A 23,212-nucleotide genomic window follows, 5' to 3' on the forward strand; every position below is an offset into this window, starting at 1 on the left:
CGGATCTGCTGCTACTTCTCGTGGCACATCTCCAGGAGCTACAACAGACAGTGCAAGCGATGCAGATGCTGATCCAGATGCGGAACGTCACGAACAGATCAACCTTACAGCTGGTGGCCCAGGTGAGGAAGATGAAGAAGTTGTCCACGAAGTTCGTGCCAAGGCTCTTCAGTTCGCAACAGAGGGGGGTAGTAACAAGTGGATTACAGCCGGTCTTGGCCCATTGAGAGTGCTCAAGCACAAGGAAACTAGTGTTTCTCGCGTTCTCCTTCGTGGAGACCCGAGCGGAAAGATTGTCTTGAACAAGGGTATCCTTGGCAATCTTACATATTCGGCGGAGGGCAAGACTGTCAAATTCTTGGCAGCTGATGGAGCTGGGCTGGAGACATTCCTCTTGCAAGTCAAGACTCCTGAATTTGCGCAGAAGTTGGCAGAGGTCCTTAATGAGAACAAGGCGAAGTGAGCAGAGATGATTGTGGTAGACAGCGGGAGTGTTGGATTTTCATGAGCATAGTCTCTTTTCTACGGATCTGGGATGTCATGAGACTGTTTGTTATTATGTGGAACCCTTTTTTCTCATCTTTCTATTCTCCTGTTGCTTGTCTTTTTGATTGCACAAAAATGGTGGACTGCATGGCATGGCATGGTGGCGTTTCGTTTGCTGCATAGCGCTGCTTTTTATTCATTTTAGATGTAATACAGACAGACAGACAGTATGCGCGCGGGTTCCTCACTTCGTCAGAGGTGACTTGAGCCAGCATTTTGTGAGGATTCTTCAGATATTGGAAGACACTTCGCAGCAGTACATAGTACAATACAAAGACATAAAATAAATTCCTTGTGCTTTGTGACATTTGACGTGTGAACTGGTTGAGCTATCACATTATATGAACCGTCTACCAGATTAGAGAAACTAAGTGTAGCACTGACGAATGAGCAAGTGTTATGACTAAGGGTGTGTTTGGCTGGCGAAATTGAGTTTTTATTTTTAGCGCGAATGGGAGGAAATCAAATTTTGTTCTATTCATAGATTGAATGTAAATGTGAATGTGTGGGTTGTTTGGCTGGGGAGGTGGTAGAATAATCGGCAAGGCTGAGGAGTAGAATTGTGGTTGAATCCATTCTATTCGAATGCAATAGGGCTTTTTTGCATATTCATTTTTTGTTAGGCCTATTCGCGAATGGAGTCATTTCCCTAGTGAGCCAAACAGTTCTCTCTATTCAACCCTCTATTCACACTCGGCTTAGAATTTTGGTGGTACAGCCTTCTCCATTCCCACCCACATCCGTGAGCCAAACACAACCAAAGTTTTTAGTAAGAGACTGATAAGTTGGGAAGACGTTGTTAGGAGTGTGTAATGCTTGTTGATCAATTCCTTATAAATGATACTGCTGATGTTGAGATCTATGCTTCACGTTTTCCCCGCTGTAGTGATGCAACCCCACCATCCAGTAACGCCATGACCGTTGAGGTCACTCGAAGAAGTAATGCCACCCTTCAGACAACGCCGGTATGCTGCAGTCTCCTCTTGAGACTCTAGTCCTGAATATCCATACTCGTCTCCGCCATCAACTTCTTCAAGCTATCAGCATCATCGCCATGTTCAGTCACAATCCAAAGACAGAACTGCTCCCATTCGACAGACCATTGCTTCATCCTCTCAGCTCGAACCCCATTTCCCAAGGTCGCTTGCTTGACGCCTTCGAGCCACTCTGCGGCGTTTTGATCCTCGAATGCTGCCCAGCGAACACTGTTCTCTGCTAGAGAAGCGAGACCTGCGAGGCCGAGATTGTCCCAGCCTTGGAGCGCTTGCCAGAAGTCGTGGGTCATTCCTAGAGATTGTGAGTATTCGTATGGATATTCAAAATTTCGATTACTACTAATAACAAGCGAGTCTTAGGTAGCAAGGAACGAACTTACCAGCTGTATCTTGACCTAAAATGGCTGGGTCATCGTTGCAAAGCGAGCAAGAGACGCCACGAGCCAGAAGTGCTGGCAGAGGATGTGACATAACAGAAGCACAAAGACGAAGGACTTCGTTTGAGATTGGGCAACTCTCAACGAGGATTCTCTTCTCCTTTACCATATCGATAAGGAGTGGGTGTTTATATAACGAGAAACCGTGGCCAATTCTTCGTGTCCCGAGTAGGACAGCATCGAAGAGGTTCTGGTCCGTGTCTGAACCATCTCCCAGACACTCTCCGGCGTGGAAGAAGAATGGAATGTCGATACCTTCCTGAGCACATTGCTTCTTGAACCAGAAGAGCTCTGGTAAGAGATCTTTAAGTGGTCGACCGGCATCTTCTTGTCCAACGAGATCGTATCCAGAGACCAGCTCTGGGTAGAGCTGCTTGATGAAAATACATTGATCCATATCCTCCACGATCTTTCTCGTATCAAGGACACGAATACCCGTCCAGATCATACGGCAACCCCAGAACTCCTTTCCCTCTTCAGAAGCCTTGAACTTTTCAATCTCTTCTCCAAAGACCTTGAACATGCGCTCATAAGATGGTTCTGGAGTATCTTGGCCTTCAGCATAGTAGAAGAACGTAAATGCCAGTCTTAAATCAACCCATTTGACTCCATCAGCAAGAAGCTGTTGCATCATCCGCCTCATAAACTTCCTGAAGATCGGTTCGTAGAAGATGATTGTGTTGAGAATGGTGAAAACTGAGCTAAACTTTCTCCATACCGCGTCGACACCATGGTGGTGCTCAATGGATTCGATGTTGGTTATAGTACAGCGATCTTTCAGCCATGATAGAAAACCAGCCTTTCCACCATCGGGAAATGATTCGACAGCTTTACTCAGAAGAATAGGAGTATCAGGCTTGTAGTCTGAGCTCCATATTGAGCCTCCGCTGCCTAGATTAGAGGTCAGTCAATCACTAACCCAAGAATATCTTGAGAATGAGATATACCTTGCTCAGATTTGCAGTACCTGAATTTGATTGGAGCTCCCTCTCTCGCAGCTGGCGTCGACAATGAGGTCATGCAATGTATGTGCATGCCAGGCTCCGACAACAAGACTTCGAACAGGTAGTCGAAATCCACCATGGCATCCATATGTGCATGCAACAGAGCTCCCTTTGGCATCTTCCTGATGATCTGCCATAATTTGGTCTTCTCCATTCTTTCCTTTGCGAAGCTGAACATCATGCCTGGGTATACATTTGCTCCAGCTTTCTGTGCTAGTATATCCTCGAATTCTGAAGTCCATATCGTTCGCTGTTCTTCTTGTCGGATGCGGTCGACGATCGAACAGGCTTCTTTAGCCAGCGGCGAGAGTGATTGACGAAATGCATGATCTGAAGCTTGTTAGACAAAAAGTAAAGTGTGGAATTGAATTGGGTAATATACCACTTCGTTGCTGCTTTTCTTGAGCAATCAGAGCCTCACGCCCGGACAAGAACTTGTTAATGAACGGTTCGTCCTTGGCAGGAATATCTTGTGATACCTCCGCCCACTCTTCTTCTGCCATCCGTGAGGGCCATACCATATCACGTACCCTCGACATACTTGTGATGTGAACGAGGAAAAAAGATTTAAGAAGCCAGAGCTCAGGAGGAACACAATGGGTATGATGTCGCTGTTGGATTCCCAAAGAACAATAGAAATGCTTAATCTTTTAGGAAGGAAAGTACGTCTTGTGCATCAAGACTGCTTACCCCATTTTCGGCCGACTCAAGCTACCTAAGGTACAAAGTGTAAGAAGCAGTTGCTCGCAGGTTCCTGGCGGGGCTTGCCGATAACGACAAAGTGGGAAGGCGATAAGGGTCATGATGATGCAGGTCCGCCTTAAATGTCCGGAGGCTCAAGAGACAAAGAGAACGGTAGCAAAACTGCTGTTTGTATGCAAGAATGTTATACAATTATTATCCTAAACAATCTATAGCTTCGCCTTGGTAGCCTGCGCCTTCTTGAGAATTGGGTCCAGTTTCGTGGCTTTCATAACATCGCCCTTAACCTTCAGCTTTCCAGCCATGAACAATCGCTGAGGATTTGCCTTTCCGCTAACCAACTTGCCAAAATCGTCATCCGAGAGAGATAGCGTAACTAAAGTGAAAGGAGGAGTTAGCGTCCGACCTGGCAGATCTGGGGAGAGATGGGCACGAGGACGATCAACGCTATGAGCCTCGGCCCAACATATCTCGAAGGAATTGGATAATTTACCAGTCGCTTTCTCTGGCAGACCCTTGGCGGCGACTCCCTTGTCTTTCAAGTCGATGTGCCAGCTTTCCGTCTCTCCCGCCTTGTTCTTTAATGTGAATGCGAAGACAGCATTGCCATTCTTGATAGCATCTTTGCGCTCGGCGTCGGAGGATTGGAGGGCGTCGTTAATGGCGTCGAAGGCCTCCGAGGAGGGGAAAGAAGCTGTAACAGAATGAGTAAGATGTCTGAAAGTTGCGGTGAAGGTTGAATGTACCGTTCTTAAGTGACATTATGCTGTTGCTTGTGTCGATGAGAGGAAACCGCGGATGTGATTCAAGGAAACAAGTAAGGTTCCGAAAGCAGATAATAGGCGATAGTGAAGAAGGGAAAGTAGACTTCGTTCAAATAAATACTCGTCGTGAGACTATTCTAGGTTGATCCGGGCACGATTCAAACATTATTTCCCCAGACTTTCATGTGAAGTTACCTCGGTCTTAGTCTCCACACTCAGCGCTAGTCCGAAACCGGAGCTAGGTATTTGTATTTCTTGCCCATGTGAAGATGGGTTCGGCTTTTGTAATTTCAAACATTTCAATATGGGTGCTAGCAGCCCTGTGCTGCCAAATGGCTGCAGAAAGTAGTAGCGTCGGTGTATTGTAATTCGGAAAATGGCAATGAAAAGTATATCCTAGCTCGTCCTCATCCTTTCGTATTTTAAGATTCACGTATAGAACTCTTGAGAAATATAATGAGATTGTGAGGAATAACATTCATATAATATGTGAAAAGGTAACTGGCTGGACTATGTTCAATACCCGAACGTTTTGAAGAAACTGGCACTGTACAGCAAGATCTCGAGCTTGTCAAGCTCAATGGTGCAGCAAGGCAAATGAATTATGCTCTTTGTATTCCATCTAGAGAGGTTTCTTGAAACTACTCACAGCGACAGGGAGGAATCGTAAGTGTGTTTGGACAGCCTAAGTTACCGACACAGAACTTAAAATGTGACATACTACCAAGATGAAGGAATTCAAGTACATAGGAAATATATTTATTGCAAGGTTCATGCAAAGGCTTCCACTGCCATCTCTAAGGACATGCCATCCGTGCTAGCTATAGTTACAAATTATGACCAAGCAATTGCTATTTTATCCATCTAACTCCCACAAGATGCAATTTTCCTCCTCCTTCTTCTGATTTACAAGAAATAAGCAAGCCCAAGACCAAGGACAGCCAATAACCCAATATCATACCCTACCATCGACGCACCACTAGTAGAAGAGCTAGTAGACGAAGTCTTTTCTGACGAAGCCGAGCTGGTACTCGTCGTAGAATTATCAGATGAGCTTGTTCCAACAGTGCTATTAGCCGTATAACTAGTCCCGCCAGTACTAGTGCTCGAACTCGTAGTCGAATTGCTGCTCGTCGAGTTCGAGATGATGATCGAAGTATAGCTTCCCGTTTCATTACCATACGTGTATGTATTTCCAGAAGTAGTGTAATCCTCGATGGTCAAGTTCTTGACGTACATAGTGAAGGGGGCGTCGTCCAAGTCGGTGTATCCACCAGCCCATTCAACGGTCCCGGTAGCTTCGTCTGCGGCCCCGCCGACCCAGTTGCCGATCTTGAGGCGCATGGGTGTTTGCGGGAAGTTCTTGCCGTCGAGGGCATCGGCGTAGAGGAGGGTGCGGACCAGAGAGCCGTCGACGTACCATTTGACGTACTCTGAAGTCCAATCAATGGTGTAGATGTGCCAAGTTTCTTGAGGGTCGTCGACCTTAGGGTAAGTGGCACGGTTGTAAGTAGTTGTATTGCCTTTGCCAAAGTAGTTGGTCTCTACGACAGTGGCGTTTCCTCCAAGCCATTCCTGGTACTTGTCAGTAGTGCTTTCATTGGCTAAAGCTCTTGAACATACCAAGTCAATTTCGTCGAGATCATCCGACTCCATGACGAAACTTGATACGATGCCAGTTCCATTTGCAGCCCTCATTGCGACCTCGACTTTGCCAAAGAAGATGTATTTGTCAGAGACGATCGTTTTAGCATCGCCGTCCGAAGTAATGATGAATTCAGCACCATTGTCGCCATAAGTGATGGTTGTTCCCGAATCGGCTGTGAACTCGGAGCTTTCACCCTGAGTGAAGTCTATGGTAACGGTCTTGCCAAGTGCGGGATCACTTGGACATGCTTGTGGAAGTGTAAGATACTACATGGTAATGAAAGGAAGGATGGAAAACATACTGGTGTTGGTCAAAGGATCACAATCAGTTGACGTCTGTCCCCAAGCAAAGCTCGAGAAAGTGAGGGCAGTAGCAGCCAACGAAAAGATTTGAGACCTCATTTTGATAATATAATAACGAAAGTGGTAAAGAAAGATACTCAATGGAAAAGCGAGAGGCTGCTGGATGCTTAAGAACAGATGAGAAAAATCAAGGAAAGTGATGACCTGGCTCGAACCATATAAGAACACAACGGGCCTCCATGATTATATTATTAGACAATTTGATGGGACCATATGACGAGACTAACACTCTCGTATTGTGGCTGGAGGGTGAGTGACCAAACTGCTGGTGGTTTCTGAGGGACGACTAATGGAGTGGAGACCAGCTTACGCAGTCAGAGGGGCAGGAGGTTGCATAGCTCTGCGCACCGAGTTCACTGATTTTCCGAAAACGTTTGCATTGAAGACTGATGCCATTGAAGTATCCAGTCGGCTTGAGAGAATGCTATGTACTGAATGTTTCGAAAAGACAATATGCTCTGATTCTTGGCATGTAGACATATCTGATGGTGTAGACATCAATCGTGGGAAGGGTCGTCTCGCGAAACAAGCTTTGTGGCGCGGTCCAATTTCAGGGGAATGAATGCGTGGCCTTGTCTAGCGCCTATTTAGCGAAAGCACCATTCTCTGTCAAGGGCGACGACGACTTTTCTTCTTCAACTATGAGTAGCAAACTCTGGCATAGCAGATTCGTCGGAACCGAAGATCTGGATCATCGTATCGCTTGAATTCAATGAAGGGAGGCGCAGTATCACGCACACTAGTGCGAATAAAATGCCTCTTCACCTTGGTGGTCCTCCATGCAAATAAAAACATGAACCCCCTTCACCAGACTTTGGGACGAGACTCACTAGGAAAAACCCTCTTCCGCGCTTCGCGTGTGCAAAGGAGAGTCGATAACTTGAAGCCGACCCTTGCCGGCGTAATCGACGAACTGACGATCGATTCTAGTGTACAGCACGTACTTCGCAATTATGGTCTATGTCTCCGACCTCTATGGCTCCCTATATTGACAACAACGCCATCCCATGCTTTAATATGCTCAAGCCCAGACTAACTTCTTCAGCTGGTGCTGTAACTGTGAAAGAAGTCCCGTATTCTTTCGTGCATCAGCAAGAGATATGATATCACCATTTACCACCAGATCTTTCCTTTCTGTGCCGACTTCCACAACTTGCCCATGAAGGACCATCCGCTCTATTTCGGAACAAATTGACTTGACCTGTTGGATTTCGGTCAATTGGGACTGACCGCTATCCGCCACAGCACTTCTCGAAGGTAATGCCTTCAGAGCCAGAACTTTGGTGGCAGGGGCTGCCGGTCGTCCAAGCAGATTCTGCAATGTTGTGGCTGGTGGCGAGACGGTCGAGGAACCGCCTAGCAGATCAGTATCGCTGCGAGGGGTGTTGGACATTGATCTCGTATTTACTCGAGTGATGTCGTCCTCACCGGCTCTGTAAGAGATTACAATTCCAACGTTTCTCGACTCGTCGCCTTGTGCTGCCGAAAGTGTCGATGTAATGTAAGTTCCGTATTTGATTGTCGTGATATGTTGCAGATCTATTCTTTCAAATGAAGATACCTTCTCGGTGGTCCAGTCGAATCTACAGGAATATAATGCGACATCGGTAAGGATCAGTACAGATTCCTCGAACGGTGACGATTTTATTGTGTTTGGAATTTGCGGAGTTAGCAGTGTCCAACCTCCAATGAATTCTTCGTGGTCGTCTGCTACAACAAGTTTTTGGCAACTTCACAATCATAAGCTGGTATTCGTGCAGAGTAATACGTGACTCAAACTTACGTCTCTATAGCCTGCTCCCGCAACTTCTGCATAGATGTCCCTGGGTCGACGCTCATCAAATTTGCCTCGAAATCTTCGAAGACTGTGGAAGTTACGTTTCCGAGGAGGAAGTCAATAGCTGCTTGACTGAAGAAATCATTGACAATTCTGTCGATATGTAAGCGAGTGCAGTATACAATTGGAAATATACTAACCCGCTGTAAAACCTCGAAATCGAGATACCCATGTCTTTCAACGCGCCTTGAAAGTTTCGCTTCCTGGTTCGAGTAAAGTCTCCTTTCATGGCCGCTGTGGATGCGTACTGTGAGCTTACTGCATCACCATTATCTGCCCAGAGAGTATTGAACCAGGATGTGATCTGATCAGGCTGGATAGACATATCGATACCTTCCTCTTTCAATTGAAACTCTAAGGCTCGTCTACCACAGGCACTCTGTAGAACATTCGTGCGATCCAAGCAATCCATACAGTTTGCACGAAGGACACCCTGTTGTTTTGCAACTTGGTTGCCATCTAGCTCTACTGTGTACCCGAATTGATCAAGCTTCTTTCCGATGATGTCCAGGAGCAGACTGATGTTTTCAAACTTCATTCCTCGACAAGCCGCATGGAAATCAAACCATTCAAAGGCGATTTGTTTCCCAACAGCGTCGTCGGACTCGATCAGTTTTGTAGCAAATTTCTCAAATTGTGCTCCAACTATAGCTTCTGCTCCATGTTTTTCAACTAGATTGGCAAGCTGGACCGATCCATACATACTTGTGAGTCTGCAGTTACGTGAAATCAGTAACCTGGATTGTAAAGACGTTGAGAATGATAGAATATTACGCCTTGGGAACGATGGCCTTGGCAGTATTTCTGTAAAGCTAGATTGTGGGCAGGGCAATTTGAAAAGTAGCACTTACTGGGCCATGTGCTTGTAAAATGCTCGATAGTTAAATTCGTCAGAATGTTGAAGTTGCGGAATTGGCTTGAAAGAATAGGGTGACTGTGAGAAGAAGACGGGGATACTGCCACGAATTTGAACGAAAGAATAGATCTTGTGTGCAGCATCCCATGATGGATCAGAGAGAATTTGTTCCGTCTCTACACCATTCGCTGTATGACCTGCTTCGTCTATACCTCTCCGCAGATATCTCAGTCCAGCACGTTTTACAGAGCGCCGAGAAATTAAGGTTATCAAGAACGACTTAAGTGTCTTCCTTCCTCCACTAGATCTTGGGGAGTTTGAGTCTCCAGGCTCATCTGATGAGCTTTGTCGTGGAGGTGACATATCTAGAAGCTCCATGGATGCCTTCTCAGTCCCGTCTAGAGGAGGTGGATCAGTATCCATCTCGAAGGTTCTTTGACCAATGAAGCCTTGCATGAGAGGCAACACGAAAGAGGTTTGACCTGCTTCAATGAATGGTGAAACAAGATGTCGATTCCAGAAGAACAATGAATCGACTTGGGTGTAAAGTGGTAACTCGGAGTTCGACCTTCTTTGGTTTGAAATACTCCTCGTGATATCATAGTCGTATGAAAAGAAGAAATTCGAGGAGCTGAAGAGCATTTGAGAGTAATAAAGTAGTTTTGGCAACAGGCTAGCTGCGACATCACGAGCCTCTGTGCCTTTGCTCCTCACTTCAATGACTTTGTCCTGTTCAGCGGTTGGCAACTCTTGAGGAGGAGGAGCAGCTGGCAGTGAAGTGTCCTTGACGTTGGGCGTCGACGTTCCTGAATTTGATGCCGTGAGACCTAAATTCCTCCTCTGGTCTACAGTCCATCCTTTCCTAGAAAACCACTTTTGAGCAAATCTACCATACCCACCTTTGAGTGAGATAACATCCTCAGCAACACTGCTGGTCCTGGTATGTTCGTTTGGGGGAGAAATAGCTTCGGCCAAGGTGGGGTGTATCTCGTCGTCGTCTACATCGTCGCTCGCGGCAGCAGACAGGTCTACTTCTTCGCCATTTGTGTCGCTTTCATCTGATCCATCATTTCCATTGCCCGTCCGCACCTGAAGAGTTGTTTGAGTATGCGCGATCGAGGTATCTGCAGCTGCTTGGGTTGATAGCGGCGTAAGAGCAACGCCAGTGATAACATATATTGCCTTCCCATGGATCTGCGCGACTTGGCGACGTTTCGTAATAGAGACCAAGAAGGATGATTTAGAGACAGTTAAAAGACCTGTGCAAGTTCGAGTTAGCACATTGCTCCTATCGCGCCGAGTGCATTTTCTGCGAAACGCTGTTGCACCCTTCACATAAATTTCACTTCCCCCGCGATACCTATAAGTAGACATACCAACGATTCCAAAAGCCTCGAAGCTCTTTCCTGCACCAAGCTCGTTCCCTCCATCCTTGAGCACGGGGACAATGCTATTGTCCTTGTAGCATATCTTCGCAGCCGGAGCGGGGCGCTGGCCCACCGGTTGAAGCACCAAGCCATCAACAGCAGCAAAAATGACGAGCTTTCGCACAAGGCCAGGCATTCTGCGCAGCTTACAGCGGGGGTATCAAGTGCGTGGAATACATATCGCTCTGGTGTTTTTTGTTTTATTTGGTCTGCGTCACCGGTCGCGCTTCGAGGGCTCAAAGTTAGTGTTTCCGATGATCATTAGGGTGAGTTATCAAGTCACCCGAGGATGTCGCTGACCGCTGAGTAACATTTTTGTCTTGGCTGTATATCATCATCCATTGGTCTTGGTGATTGATATTGACTCTAAATATCTATTCTGCAAGTTTTTCTGACTTTTCATGATGGTGGTTGAGTAGAAAGTATCTTTTGAGTGCCGAAGCTTGCCAAGGAAGTTAGATAGTTACCGGTCTGGAGGTCGCAACGACCAGCCCGCTGGAACCTTTAGCGTGTCTATCATATACTAATACGCTTCTGCTTAACTTAAGTCTAGCATTTAGATATTAGATGTTAGACCTTAGCATGAAACTTTTGGATCTTATTTATCTGGATACAATGCTACCAGTCGAGGCCTTTACCCGTCCTCAGATGACTGCACATCATCGACTAACGCTATGATTCTGAGTTCTTTATTCTTACAATACTAATCATATCTTAAACGGGACAAGACTGTTTCGTGTATTCATTTCCATCTAAGACAGCTAAAGTACGCTTAGAAATGGTCCTCGAAGCCAGCAAATGATCTAAAGCATGATATCCAGTCAGAGAGTTGTACAGTAGCGTTATTGAGCGGATTGATGTCTTCAAATTTTTGCTACTGCTTGAAATGTTCTGCTAAGTCCTTCTTTGTGGTTGTAGTCATGCAAAGACTTTTTTTTAACAGTGCGGTCACTTCAAGCGGACAAGTTGATGGATAGGGTCAGTCATAAGAAAATCAGAATAGGAAACTTTGAAAGGAATACCGCTCATGGCACAGACAGTACAAGTCGTTCTCTTTCGAACGTTTGACATGCTGCCTTTGCGCATTGATCTTGTATCCCTCTTACTGTTTCCCTCCAGCTGTTCCACTGGAACTCCTGCTGCGTTTGCATCGAGTCCTACAGTGTACTGCACCTCTTTCGTACTCAAGTGTAGTTTCGCCAATTAAAAACGACCGTTTGTCGTCGTCCCAAGCCCTTGGTCCTTGTGTCCTCCACGCCTAGAAGTGAGGAGTCGTGCAACCGTCTAATCAGTTGGGGTATGTATACTTCGTAGTACTTGCGCTCTTTCGCCCGAAGTTTGACAGGCCATCTTGTTTGATGCAGCAACGTGTTTCGAAACAGAAAACCACAATTCCTCCGATGAATGGTAATGTGCAAAAGTGCAGGGGAATTTCGCATGTCCAGTCAGATTTATCCCTGCATATAATCCTAAACTAACTTGGGTCCCGCCGATAGTTTGGACCCGTACTTGGCACGTCCACGAGCACGTCTAGAACTTCCCAAAAAAGCTGGCCAGGCCTGAAGCCGCTGACCACGGAACAGATCAATCTCATTCGGAGTCCTTCCTCCATCTCCACCTCTCTCCACAACCTCTTCAACACCACCAACACAATCTCAATTGCTTCATAGTTCTCCAGTCTCACCCGCGGCACTGCACTGAGGACTACTATGGGATTCTGCCTTCTACGACCCCTCTGATTCGAACCTCGGGGGCATTCCTCCGGCTCTGCCGCGTAAACCTTCGACCTCGATCTCAGCTCAACGATCTCGCGTCGAAGTTCACCTTGCACATCCGCCCAACGCCAATTACATTTCGCAGACGGACTGCAGCTCTGAGACACCTTGAGGAGAATGGGCCGGATCTTTTGACTTTAATTTTTCCCAGATCCTCGGGGCTGGTCGTTGATGGTCAATGCTGTTAGAGTTGCGCCATCTTGAGATCTATGAACAGCGCGCGACACATGCATCTCGTTCGCACCCGGCCTTTGCTCAAGGAATCGGCTCATTGGAAAGAGTCAAGATGAGAATTCCAATTCGAATACAGCTTGGAGTGTTTGTCCTGCTCTGCGCTTTGGTACCTCTAGCTGTATTAGCTATTGCGGTTGTAAGTTCATAGCCTTGGCTTTCTACAACGACTTGTATCCTCTGGGCCATTTTGTTGTATGAATTCTGGCGTCTCGTGCTGACATCTTCAGTGGATCAATAATTACCAATTCGTCGTTGGCGTCACCTCTAATTCTCTCACTCTGACCGCAAGTCTCAAGGCTGCCGAGATCGCGAGTGACCTGTTGTTGATACAAAGCACAGTAAGGATCAATGACATCTTCCAACCCATATTTTCTTCCATATACATAGCCAATCTACGTTCAAGTACTGGGCCAGGCTTGGTCCCCTACTTGTCTGGTCATGTTTTTCTTGATGAGTTGTTCTTCGATAGGATCTGGCTAACATCTTCAAAGTGTGCTACGATAGTAACAAGAATTCTGCTGCAAAAAGCATTGAAGAATTTTTACGCAGGCAATACCTCGGATACCAACTTCTCTGCGGCTTATAGCGATGTCCAAAGTGCTCTTGCAAGTGGAGGCTTCTCGTCTCTTCTCCAAGTCCAGGTCTACTCAAGAAACGATACTAGTAGCTCGAGTGCGCTCCTTAGTGCGACCGCTAATACGACAGGCATCGAGTTGCCTTCCCAATATCCTAATGGAACTTATGCCGTGCTTGGCGATAATACAAGTCTTGGATACCCCGCGGCACTCTATCCAAACATCACCTACACCACCACGGGCACTCCCGATATCATTGATCCCGCAATCAATGCAACTACTGCCAGTGCCTTTGCCGATTTTCCCCTAAATGCATCTTCATATCTTCTGCTTGGACCGCTTTCGATCAACGACAGTTATGCTCTGGTTTCTCTCACCTTACCTATCGTTGACAACTCTCAAGCTGGCAATGTTCTTGGCTATATGACTGTTGTGGCTGCTGCCTCATCTATTATCACTGTGACGCAGTCTCGTGAAGGATTGGCAAATACAGGCATAGTGACAATCATCGGACCCAGTCGAAGAGAGAACCAGTTCAAGTATGCCCAACGACCAGCAACCGCAATTTATGCTCCCACAGTAGCAGACAACGGTGATGCTGAGGTCAAATACATCCTGCCTCCCTTGAACGTTACGTCAACCGACCGCCATTCAGTTTACAACCACAACCTCACTCAGTATGGTTCCTCGAATTTCACTTTGAAGCAGTTTCCTGCCGCTTTAAATGGATTCTCCAGGCAAACTAAGTCTCCAAACAATGCCAGCAGCATGCTCTCTACCACTAACGAGCAAGGCGTAAGTGTTGCCGTAGGATATGCTAGACCCCAAAGCAGCCTTGTCAGTTGGCTTCTTATTGTTGAGCAAAGCCACGGAGAAGCTTGGACGCCAATCAATCACCTGAGAAACATAGTCCTAGCTTGTGTCTTTGGAACGTTTGGCTTCATTCTACTGATCGTTGTTCCCATGGCGCATTTCAGCGTCCGTCCTATTAGGAGATTGCGAGACGCAACGAAGAAATCTATTGCACCTCCTGGTTATACTCCAAATGGAAGCATTCATTCTGAAGAGATCGTTGATGAAAATGGAGATTTGGAGCGCAGCACGTCTCAAAAATCAAAGAAGGGGATTCTTGTTAGATTGAGAAATCTAGGCCACAGGCGGAAGACTCCCACAGAAAAGGATGAAGAGGAGAGGAGGAGAAGTTTCAAGATCCCTGCCAAAGTTCCTAGCAGGAAGCACTGGATTACTGACGAATTGACGGAACTCACAGGCAAGTCCTCATCTCATTCCGCAAATATCACGCTAACTGTAAATAGAAACCTTTAACGATATGTCAGACGAGCTAATGCTGCAATACACAGGTTTAGAAGAGAAGGTTCAAGAACGGACTGCTGAGTTGGATGTAAGCAAAAGAGCCGCAGAAGCTGCTAACGAAAGCAAAACACTGTTCATTGCGAACATTTCGCATGAACTCAAGACTCCACTGAACGGTGTTTTGGGTATGTGTACAGTCATGATGCATGAAGACAACCTAGAGAAGATCAAGAGAGGCCTTTCGATAGTACACAAGTCCGGCGACCTGTTACTTAACCTTCTAAACGACCTGTTACTTTTCAGCAAGAATCAGATAGGACAGCAACTAAGTTTAGAGGAGAGAGAGTTCCGATTGATCGATATCAAGACGCAGATCAATACCCTGTTTACCAAACAGGTGACGGAAGGAGGCATCAACTTTGGAGTTCGCTTTATCGGGGTTGATGCGGATGAATTTCCTTCAGAAGCTTCGAAAAAGGCTCTTCCTGCTCTCGGGCCGTCAGGTGTGAGATTGAAGGACATGTGGTAAGTTATTCCCGCCTAAATTCTTTGCTACTAAATTACTAACTCACCCAAGCCTCTGGGGCGATCACAACCGTATTCTGCAAGTCATTATCAATCTTGTCGGCAACGCGCTAAAGTTTACGCCCCCCAACGGGAAGGTGGAAGTCCGTATTAAGTGTATTGGTGAAGCAGAAAGTACATCTGATGGCAGTCGGAACTCTATGAACTCCAAGCAAAGCTCCCAGAGATCGAGGAATCGACACCGAAATGACTCTGAATCGAACGCATCGCAGATGTCCAAGAAGCCGTCAAGTCCTTCACAGCAGCCCGCTGGAACCGCATTACTGATCAATCCCATGGACCCCAAATCGATTCCTCGAATCCAAGTTCGAGAGCGCTCGAGGAGTCCACCACCTCTGAATGCAAAGAGTCTGTGGTTTCAGTTTGAGATAGAGGACACCGGACCTGGAATCCCAGAAGCTATGCAAGAAAGAGTCTTTGAGCCTTTCGTCCAAGGCGATCTTGGTCTAAGCAAGAAGTACGGCGGCACTGGCCTTGGATTGAGTATTTGCTCCCAATGTAAGTGTTTTGAATTGATACCCGACTCGAATCAGGACATCAGCTAACCGAGCCTTTAACAGTGGCTACTCTCATGGGCGGCACTATAACCCTTGAGAGCAAAGAAGGGGTTGGATCAACCTTTACTATGAAGATCCCACTTAGACATACGAAAACCCGGGCACCGTCCACATCTAGCTCAGAAGTTCATGGTTCTCGAGCACCGAGCATCTCTGATGATGGTCCTCCTGACTTCACGCATAAACTACCGTCAAATGCAAGTCCAAGAAGCGCAATGGACAATGACAAGCAACCCCGACTAGTTGGCCTAAGTCAACCCTTTTTCGCCGTACCACCCAGTCCGCCTGCAACGAAGGATCCGGAAGACCAACTCGCAGCGTTGGATCGAGCAGCTGCAGCAAAGGAACCCGGCTCGAAACTTCGAGTCTTGGTTGCTGAGGATAATCTTGTCAACCAAGAGGTCGTTTTGCGCATGCTCAGTCTAGAAGGCAAATTCGACGTTGTTGTAGCAAAGGACGGCCAAGAAGCTTACGATACAGTCAAAGCAGAGATGGCCAAAGGCCAGTACTTTGATGTCATCTTCATGGACATTCAAATGCCAAATCTTGACGGCCTCCAGAGTACTCGTCTCATTCGACAAATGGGATACTCGGCTCCTATTGTGGCTCTGACGGCTTTCGCAGAAGAGAGCAACGTCAAAGAGTGTCTGGCATCTGGCATGGATATGTTCCTCAGCAAGCCTATTCGACGCCCAGCATTGAAGCAGGTCCTGAAGCGTTTCGCCACCATCCCCGAGGAGAACGAAACATCGTCCGTATCGAACACCAATAACGCCAGCAGCTCTGCTCCATCGGAAATCGAAGGAAGTAGCAAATCTGAAGTTTCTAAACTCCCCGACGCTCCCATCGTACCAACAGCAAACGGCAGCACTCTCTGATGGTAATGATGTCTCACTCCCCCAGGATATCTACCACTTACTCTTCATTTCGGAGGACGACCTAATACCCATACCCTCCATTTTTAATTATGTTTCTTAATTGTACGATACGAATTTCATTTGTCATCAACCAAAAACCTGGATGGCGCACGCAGCATGCATGGATGGATACCAAAAGAAGCCAGTTCTTTTTTTGACATAATCGGCTTTGCTTTTTGAGCGGGGGGCGTTTTTCGTACGGGAAACTATTCTGAGGATCGATGGCTTTGTTTCTGGCCGTTGAATTTTCTTCCTCTCCAAATGTACATACGAGTCATGAAAGACTGCAGCGAATGAGGCTGTGGTTGGGCATTTTCAAATGTAATAATGTCGACGTAAAATTGTCGATGCAAGCAGAATTTTGCTTTGTGTATAGTCGGATATGTGATTTATCGTGTTGGTGATCATTTCTTGAGCTAGAGGGAGTGTATCTGTCATATTCAAGCGCGGCGACTGATCATTTTGATACCTCCTTTTCCCGCCATCTCTCGTATCTGTCCCACTTTGGCCTATGCCAACTACTTTGACGCGTGCTTCCCTCGGCCTTGCACGTTCTACGTGAACGTGCTCTGCACTGATCGTCTCGTATTCTACTTCATACTAACTAAAGGAATCGCCAATACCATACCTACCTTGCGACCCAACGGTCGTTGTTTGAACTTACCGTAGATATTACCCGAAGAATCAGCACTTTGTGACGAGAAAGTGTACCTGGTCTTCAAAAATCTTGTGTCTGCACTACAAATTATAAGGCTTTTCTAACACCTCTACTCTTTCTTCACAACTTCCATTCCTGCCTCAACAAACATGAACCAGATGTAAATCCATCAACAAGCACAACCCATTATCCGTCGATCCTGCACAACCAGGACCAAGATGCTACATCGGATCCGAGGAGATCACTCACGCTTCGGCAGATAATCCCTATTGTCCATCCCATCTGCACGCGGCCTTCATGCAGCGTTTCCATACCGACCTACCCCCGCCTCGCCTCGACAGCGTGAACCTCTCACAGCTGGCGTGTGTTTCGTTTCAACCTCGCGTTCCTCAGCCAGACCAGCGAGGCAGATCCAAAGGCGAAACGCTTCTTTGCCCAGACGGACCATCTGATTGATGTTCTCCCGCAGCCACAGACAGCCAGTCGCCACCTCGAAACAGAGCGTTCTCGATCAAAGGGTCTGCGGAAACAACCCAAAGGGGCCATGCATTATCAATCCAGGGTCCTCTTCTCCCGTCGACTTCAGACGGTCCGTCGTGAAACAAACGCGACTCTGGTCACAAAACACAACAAGGCTCGAAGCCAAAGCCAGCACCGCCAATCCCTCAGCCACTCCGCCCGCCTTCCAGAACGGCTGGCCGACCGACTACCCAATGCAGAGCGCGTCTTTTCGCGTCTATTTCGCGATTCTCAGACCCCTTACCCGCCCCGTCCCCCGCCCCCTGAATATCCCATTGGTGCTCACCGACGACCATCGTCGCCCAATGCAGCCATGAAGCTTGACATGAAGGTTCTTTTCACCCGTTGCTGCAGCTTGTCGAGTTTGACATTTTTCATTGGGTCAGACATCAGACCCAACGTCGCCAAGCCATGCAGCTTCCTGCAGAGAACCACCTGCGCCGGCAGCGACGAATCCAGTAGACGCGCTCCCCACGTCCTTTATAGTCGTGGCATTTTCGTGTTTGTCCACACTTCGCTGCATTCGCTTTGCATATTGTTACTGTATGTACTATGTACATACACTCAGGTCCAGCGATCTTGCGGTGACTCACAACCTCTCGAGGAAACGTGATGGGGTTCTGAGGCATTTCCTGCGCGATGGGGGGGGAGGGGGGACGCGGTGGGTTTGGCTATATCATGGCCGTTGAGGGCGACCGCCCTTTCTTTTCATAATTGTTCTTCGTTATAGTTCGCCTTTGTGTTGTGTTGCGAGTTCATATTTCGCTCGATGCGCTTCCCAAGTTGGGCCTCGAGACTCGTCATCGCTTCACTTTTCTAAGCTTTTACATTACATACATACTGCGACCTTCTTCGACCTTGATATCATTGTTGTTGTATCTATCTATCTACTTGTTTGTTGTTCTGTCCTCGTCCCCAATCACACGAAGAATCTCCAAATCTCCGCTCCATACGACATGCGCAAGTTATGGCTACAGCCAGCCCAGCATTTCTCCGCGTTTGGCGGCACGATGGGTTGCGATCAGTCCTCCTCTCACACATGGACACAGAGTCCATCTGTGCCGTACGCCTTACAGCCTCAGAGTGCTGTGAGCTTACGACTCCAACGCTTTTCACCCGAACCCGCTTGACCTTCACCCCGAGCGCGCTCAGCCGACCCTCCCGTCTCGAGGCCCTGGCTCGGATCGGACATCACATCGAGCACCTCACTTTCTCCATGCCTCATTCTTCAGCGACGTTTTTGCCTCCTCTCATAAACCCCGAGTCTGGACGCGAAGTCAACTTTTTATATACCCCTCATACGTCAACGGCCTCAGTCAGCCATCGCCCGAAATATGGGTGTTCCGAACTGGGCAATCTCCTCACGCAGCAGTATCCTCCTTTATTTCATGCAGCGACCAATGTGCCGGCTTTCATCAACGCCATGTCACAGCTGCCCAATCTTCGACACCTGACTATCGCCTGTCCGGGCCAAGATCCAGCTCAGAGATATCGTCGAGATTGTGTCGACTATGCGCTCATTAGCTTGCGCATAGCTATAGAACGAGCACCACTCCTCCGACTCGAGAAGCTGTCGCTCTCACACCTCCACCCTTCCTCCCTCCTCTACCTCCGTCACATGCCCGGCTTCGGCTGCACGCCCTCAGCCGGACGACGCTGGAAACAGATCCGGAAGCTGAACATCACCATGGACTCTTGGGACTTTCTCGGCCAGCAGCCCGGCCTCGACCACCTCAAGATCCTCGATGATTATATCCGAAACTTCTCTCCACACCTGGAGAAGGTGAGCTTCGGATGGAATGGCAGGAAAGGCCCTTGCCCATTCACGTTATTCAGCGACCCTCTGTTCGCTCCTCCAAGAAAGGCGGCGAAGCTGTTTGCGGAGGTCACTTCACCCATGTCGCCATTACCGGCGGCGCCATCCAGACCCTCGATGTCGTTCCCAAAATTACGCTTCATGCAAGTACGCAACGCAACTATGTCCTCGGAACAAGTCTCCGATTTCATCTTTGAGCATCGCCACACAGTCCGCGAGTTCGATTTCGAGAACGTGTATCTTATCAACGGCGGCACGTGGGAAGATGCCTTGTCGCCTCTCACCAGCTCAAGCGAGAGCGAGGAATGGCTTTCGCAACAGAGCGGCTCTGAAGCCGATAGTGCTTTGAGCTTCAGCCATTCAGACTTGGACCAGATCGAGGAGCTCGATGAGATGCTTGAAGTCATTGACACAGCGCTCGACCCCAACGCATCTAGTGAGGGTCTTCCACCTCAGACTGTCAGAGCTTCAAAACTAGTCAAGAAGAAGCGTGTTCGCCGCAAGCGCAGACGCAAGACGAGTCACAAGCATCGAGAGGAAGAGGAGCAGCCCAAGATAACTGCATCAGGCAGCAAACTGGTCATCTCCGCTCCGATTCCGATCGATGGGCCTATCGAGGAAGTGCTCATGCCCACAACCTTCAACCCCAACATCCAGGGTGTACAACGCAATGTATTGATGGAAGCCGCTCAACAAGAGCTAGCTGACGATCCCGAGAAGCGGGTGTCGACTCTGAAGAAAGCGAAAGAGGCGGTGTTGCGGCAGCTTGGTAAGGAATTCTGTCGCAGCCAAGAGAAGAAGGATGTCAGTCGTGGGTTCTTCAAACATAGCTGTTCGTCTGGGTGGAAGAGCAGGCCGTTCTTGGGACACGAGAGTAGCACTGCCTTGGTGCCGCTGATGTTTTCGAGGTACTAGCTTGCTTGCTTGCGGCTGTTGTATAGTTGTTCTATGGTTGTATGATTCGTCTTGCTCGCGAGAGCTACATGACTTTATGAATTAATGAAATGACCCCTTCACGATACCGAGATATCTCTTGCAGTGGTGAACGCCCGTGCATTCATACTCGTCGGTATAAGTGAATCTGATAACGCATATTCTCCAATGAGATCGGGTATCGCAGCTCCTCGGGCATTCGAAACCACCTCGAATCATCAGACACTAATTTCTCCCACACGGCCTTGTCGTCTACCTTCGACGTGTCAAGCAGGGTGTGGTCAAGTAGCCAATGCATAGGATACTTCTTGGTTGACTCTCCGACCGTTGTTTCCGAGTAGCTTCCCGGACTGTCCACCACGAGCAGTAGAGATCCTCGCTTGGCAGCCATGGTGAGGTTCAAGAGGAACTTGGTCGTGGAGCTGATTGATGAGGTGTAGAGTTCATTGAGAGTAAACAAAAGGGTAAGAAGCACGGGTGATTTTCCAAAGAGATCGCTCATCTGACTGGTTGTCATCTTGAGGACATCTTCCGCAAGAAACGTGGTCTTGATATCTTTGCTCCGAAGTAAGGAGGCGTTTGCTGCTTTGGCGGCAGCATTGGCATACTTGGAAAGTGGAGGTGGTGTGGTGATGCTGTGTGTGAGTTTGTGAACAACTTCTCCCCATTCAGCGCTATCAACAAGAACAAGATCCAATCCAGACGACGTCGATGTTTCCTGGGTTCCCGTCATAGATATTGGGTTTGGCTCAACTCCAACATTGTCTTGCGTCGAAGCACCAGAGTCCTCGGCCTGATCTGAAATTGAAAGACCAGAAATCCCTCCTTGAAGGTCCGAATCACTCCTCAAGCCACCCTCCGATGAAGCATTAACAAAGAAATAACGAACAAACCCCCCAAAAGCAACAACCTCAGCAGCACCTCCCCCAAAAGCCACAACCCGCATCCTCTCATCCCTCCCATCCACCTCACCACCACCAAGCACCCCACATAACTCCCAAATCCCACTCAAGAACCCCGAAACATCAACAAGAACACCCAAATAACAAACCGCCCGACTGGGACTCCACCTCATCGCATACGTCTCCAAAAACCTCTCACTCCCAAACGCCCTCTTAAAATCCCGCTCATACAGCGCATTCTTCACCTCTTGCAATAACTGCTGGCGATCATCGGACCCTAGGACGTCCGGAAACGTGTCTTTGAAGACATTGAGCAGGAGTTGTTGGAGTTCTAGTGGAATTGCGCTTTCTTTCTCTTCTTCTAATGATGGTTTTGAGGCTTTTGGAGGGGTAGGGGTAGGTGGGGTGGCTTTCTTCTTGGTGAAGCTGGGGCCTTTCCAGCCGGGGCGGTCAGAGGCGTCTTTTCCGACGACTTTGCCGTAGATTTTGCTGTGTTTGCCCATTGGGGTTGTTGGGTTGTGGTTTTTTGGGAGAGGAAGGAAATTTTGTGAGAGGAGAAAGCTTTTTGATATTCGCTTGGAGGGTTAGCGTGGAATTTTGAAGTGATGAAAGAGGATGCACTAAATGGGAATATTGGTCATGGGGGTAAGTTAAATTTAAGATGGTGATAGTAGAAGTTATCATAGTTCAAGAAGTTGGTGTGGATTGTGTATACTTGGGTAGGTGTTGGCGTTAACTCAGCCGTGACCGGGAGAATTGATTATTCGTCGAGATATCTGTGTAACTTGATCCTTCGAACATCTGTTCCTTAAGTTATTGAACCAGAAATTCCGTTTCAATATTGCCAAGTACGATAAGACAATTTTTGATTTTAGGTTGCAGTCTTAGCTTATCCAAATAGAGCCTCAGGATCTCGACTTTAGCATCAATGTATGCAAGGCCTTGGAACAATACTGTCACGGATATGAGGATATTAGGACACTGATTTTGGTATGCCTTGAATTTTGTTTATCTGTAGTTCTCTGAACTGATCAGAGACCGGAATGACCTAGCCGCAACTACTCCACTACTCCATTTTGTGTAGTCCTAGCAAAAAGACCACCCAGTCCAATCCTTAGATCATGAGTCTCTCAACCTTGTCCTTCAAGCTGCGAATCTGTTGCATCAAATCACTAGCCTCGTTGGTGGTGATACTGGCAGCAATGACAGCTCGGCTGACACCGCAGGCACGGCCCAAACTGGTCTTTGAGGGGACATAGACGTATGGAACGTTCTGCAAGCTACAGTTAGTAATCAAGATCGCTTTGTTGGGAAATCTTCACCAACCTTGTCTTCGCACAGGAGCGGTAGATGCAGGAGAATAGCTAGAGGAGCAGTGTCCGCAGCGAGGATAATAACCTCAGAGATACCACGATTAAGAGTCTTGGTTGCCTCGTTGGCGCCTTTCTTCAGTTGTCTGTAGTGGGATGCTTGCTGGACGATGTCGAGGATTTCCTGCGTCAAGGCAGGGTCGGCAACAGGCCAGGCAGCGGATCCGTTTTGTTCTTCTGCCATTGTGTATGGAGATTCGAGATCTGATCTATGCGCAAGAGATACAGTCAGTCTGAAATTCTTCTGAGCGAATGGTTTTGGCTAGGCGCAAAACTTACATTCAATGAAGAGAATGTTTTGCGACTGTATGGACGAAGCTGGCAGGGTTCCTTGCGTTGGCTCGCCCTGATGCTGTGAAGTTTCGAAGTGGGAATTTGCAGATATTCTTCAAATTCGGCAGCTTGAATCTTCAAATATCAAAAAAAGTTCGGGAGGCGGACGCTAACACTAAATGGAGATTAGCGTTGAAGCTAGGGAG

The 23,212-nt window shown here is 47.7% G+C and overlaps 8 protein-coding genes across 8 annotated transcripts; 2 read left to right on the forward strand and 6 right to left on the reverse strand.

The window, feature by feature from the left end:
* Nucleotides 1-1,351: 1,351 nt before the first annotated feature.
* On the reverse strand, nucleotides 1,352-3,723 carry LY89DRAFT_614661 (adenosine deaminase family protein-like protein). Its single transcript, XM_018210697.1, has 4 exons — nucleotides 3,365-3,723; nucleotides 2,926-3,312; nucleotides 1,922-2,869; nucleotides 1,352-1,833 (listed from the first exon to the last, which is right to left on the reverse strand). Exons 1-4 carry the CDS (start codon nucleotides 3,519-3,521, stop codon nucleotides 1,538-1,540), a joined length of 1,788 nt encoding a protein of 595 aa, XP_018072485.1. The 5' UTR covers nucleotides 3,522-3,723; the 3' UTR covers nucleotides 1,352-1,537.
* A 113-nt stretch (nucleotides 3,724-3,836) lies between these two features.
* On the reverse strand, nucleotides 3,837-4,612 carry LY89DRAFT_684061 (putative fatty acid-binding protein). Its single transcript, XM_018214807.1, has 3 exons — nucleotides 4,431-4,612; nucleotides 4,178-4,378; nucleotides 3,837-4,060 (listed from the first exon to the last, which is right to left on the reverse strand). Exons 1-3 carry the CDS (start codon nucleotides 4,444-4,446, stop codon nucleotides 3,894-3,896), a joined length of 384 nt encoding a protein of 127 aa, XP_018072486.1. The 5' UTR covers nucleotides 4,447-4,612; the 3' UTR covers nucleotides 3,837-3,893.
* A 694-nt stretch (nucleotides 4,613-5,306) lies between these two features.
* On the reverse strand, nucleotides 5,307-6,599 carry LY89DRAFT_781224 (concanavalin A-like lectin/glucanase). The gene is made up of 3 exons (XM_018222463.1): nucleotides 6,398-6,599; nucleotides 6,072-6,343; nucleotides 5,307-6,023 (listed from the first exon to the last, which is right to left on the reverse strand). Exons 1-3 carry the CDS (start codon nucleotides 6,495-6,497, stop codon nucleotides 5,355-5,357), a joined length of 1,041 nt encoding a protein of 346 aa, XP_018072487.1. The 5' UTR covers nucleotides 6,498-6,599; the 3' UTR covers nucleotides 5,307-5,354.
* Nucleotides 6,600-7,296: 697 nt separating this feature from the next.
* On the reverse strand, nucleotides 7,297-10,805 carry LY89DRAFT_614670 (uncharacterized protein). Its single transcript, XM_018210698.1, has 5 exons — nucleotides 10,528-10,805; nucleotides 9,147-10,410; nucleotides 8,436-9,008; nucleotides 8,242-8,388; nucleotides 7,297-8,188 (listed from the first exon to the last, which is right to left on the reverse strand). Exons 1-5 carry the CDS (start codon nucleotides 10,712-10,714, stop codon nucleotides 7,480-7,482), a joined length of 2,880 nt encoding a protein of 959 aa, XP_018072488.1. The 5' UTR covers nucleotides 10,715-10,805; the 3' UTR covers nucleotides 7,297-7,479.
* Nucleotides 10,806-12,274: 1,469 nt separating this feature from the next.
* Nucleotides 12,275-16,619, forward strand: LY89DRAFT_38710 (uncharacterized protein). The gene is made up of 6 exons (XM_018207159.1): nucleotides 12,275-12,723; nucleotides 12,815-12,925; nucleotides 13,079-14,432; nucleotides 14,479-15,001; nucleotides 15,054-15,559; nucleotides 15,622-16,619. The coding sequence occupies exons 1-6, from the start codon at nucleotides 12,532-12,534 to the stop codon at nucleotides 16,494-16,496; spliced, it is 3,561 nt and encodes a 1,186-aa protein (XP_018072489.1). The 5' UTR covers nucleotides 12,275-12,531; the 3' UTR covers nucleotides 16,497-16,619.
* Nucleotides 16,620-18,371: 1,752 nt separating this feature from the next.
* LY89DRAFT_38755 (uncharacterized protein) lies at nucleotides 18,372-20,514 on the forward strand. Its single transcript, XM_018207161.1, has one exon. It carries the CDS (start codon nucleotides 18,680-18,682, stop codon nucleotides 20,441-20,443), a length of 1,764 nt encoding a protein of 587 aa, XP_018072490.1. The 5' UTR covers nucleotides 18,372-18,679; the 3' UTR covers nucleotides 20,444-20,514.
* Nucleotides 20,515-20,585: 71 nt separating this feature from the next.
* LY89DRAFT_583157 (uncharacterized protein) lies at nucleotides 20,586-21,866 on the reverse strand (the record flags this gene model as incomplete). Its single annotated transcript, XM_018209198.1, has 2 exons — nucleotides 20,586-21,226; nucleotides 21,317-21,866. The coding sequence occupies 2 exons, from the start codon at nucleotides 21,864-21,866 to the stop codon at nucleotides 20,586-20,588; spliced, it is 1,191 nt and encodes a 396-aa protein (XP_018072491.1).
* A 478-nt stretch (nucleotides 21,867-22,344) lies between these two features.
* On the reverse strand, nucleotides 22,345-23,127 carry LY89DRAFT_614677 (putative 13 kDa ribonucleoprotein-associated protein). Its single transcript, XM_018210699.1, has 3 exons — nucleotides 23,013-23,127; nucleotides 22,690-22,942; nucleotides 22,345-22,636 (listed from the first exon to the last, which is right to left on the reverse strand). The coding sequence occupies exons 2-3, from the start codon at nucleotides 22,915-22,917 to the stop codon at nucleotides 22,478-22,480; spliced, it is 387 nt and encodes a 128-aa protein (XP_018072492.1). The 5' UTR covers nucleotides 22,918-22,942; nucleotides 23,013-23,127; the 3' UTR covers nucleotides 22,345-22,477.
* Nucleotides 23,128-23,212: the final 85 nt, after the last annotated feature.

This window comes from Mollisia scopiformis, assembly GCF_001500285.1.
Source record: "Mollisia scopiformis unplaced genomic scaffold LY89scaffold_10, whole genome shotgun sequence".
Lineage (NCBI taxonomy): Eukaryota > Fungi > Ascomycota > Leotiomycetes > Helotiales > Mollisiaceae > Mollisia > Mollisia scopiformis.

What these genes read in the sequence shown, in the direction of transcription:
- LY89DRAFT_614661 (XM_018210697.1), bottom strand. Translation starts at nt 3,521, where the DNA reads ATGTCGAGGGTACGTGATATGGTATGGCCCTCACGGATGGCAGAAGAA. An exon ending in AGAAAAGCAGCAACGAAGTG is followed by an intron (nt 3,313 to 3,364) that starts GTATATTACCCA and finishes AACAAGCTTCAG; the next exon opens with ATCATGCATTTCGTCAATCA. An exon ending in GTACTGCAAATCTGAGCAAG is followed by an intron (nt 2,870 to 2,925) that starts GTATATCTCATT and finishes CCTCTAATCTAG; the next exon opens with GCAGCGGAGGCTCAATATGG.
- LY89DRAFT_684061 (XM_018214807.1), bottom strand. An exon ending in TCTGCCAGAGAAAGCGACTG is followed by an intron (nt 4,061 to 4,177) that starts GTAAATTATCCA and finishes CTTTCACTTTAG; the next exon opens with TTACGCTATCTCTCTCGGAT.
- LY89DRAFT_781224 (XM_018222463.1), bottom strand. Translation starts at nt 6,497, where the DNA reads ATGAGGTCTCAAATCTTTTCGTTGGCTGCTACTGCCCTCACTTTCTCG. An exon ending in TGATCCTTTGACCAACACCA is followed by an intron (nt 6,344 to 6,397) that starts GTATGTTTTCCA and finishes CACTTCCACAAG; the next exon opens with CATGTCCAAGTGATCCCGCA. An exon ending in ATCTCGACGAAATTGACTTG is followed by an intron (nt 6,024 to 6,071) that starts GTATGTTCAAGA and finishes GACAAGTACCAG; the next exon opens with GAATGGCTTGGAGGAAACGC.
- LY89DRAFT_614670 (XM_018210698.1), bottom strand. Translation starts at nt 10,714, where the DNA reads ATGCCTGGCCTTGTGCGAAAGCTCGTCATTTTTGCTGCTGTTGATGGC. An exon ending in TTTTACAAGCACATGGCCCA is followed by an intron (nt 9,009 to 9,146) that starts GTAAGTGCTACT and finishes ACGTAACTGCAG; the next exon opens with ACTCACAAGTATGTATGGAT. An exon ending in ATTTCGAGGTTTTACAGCGG is followed by an intron (nt 8,389 to 8,435) that starts GTTAGTATATTT and finishes ACATATCGACAG; the next exon opens with AATTGTCAATGATTTCTTCA.
- LY89DRAFT_38710 (XM_018207159.1), top strand. Translation starts at nt 12,532, where the DNA reads ATGCTGTTAGAGTTGCGCCATCTTGAGATCTATGAACAGCGCGCGACA. An exon ending in CTGTATTAGCTATTGCGGTT is followed by an intron (nt 12,724 to 12,814) that starts GTAAGTTCATAG and finishes TGACATCTTCAG; the next exon opens with TGGATCAATAATTACCAATT. An exon ending in ATTGAGTATTTGCTCCCAAT is followed by an intron (nt 15,560 to 15,621) that starts GTAAGTGTTTTG and finishes AGCCTTTAACAG; the next exon opens with TGGCTACTCTCATGGGCGGC.
- LY89DRAFT_38755 (XM_018207161.1), top strand. Translation starts at nt 18,680, where the DNA reads ATGGCTACAGCCAGCCCAGCATTTCTCCGCGTTTGGCGGCACGATGGG.
- LY89DRAFT_614677 (XM_018210699.1), bottom strand. Translation starts at nt 22,917, where the DNA reads ATGGCAGAAGAACAAAACGGATCCGCTGCCTGGCCTGTTGCCGACCCT. An exon ending in CGCTCCTGTGCGAAGACAAG is followed by an intron (nt 22,637 to 22,689) that starts GTTGGTGAAGAT and finishes TGTAGCTTGCAG; the next exon opens with AACGTTCCATACGTCTATGT.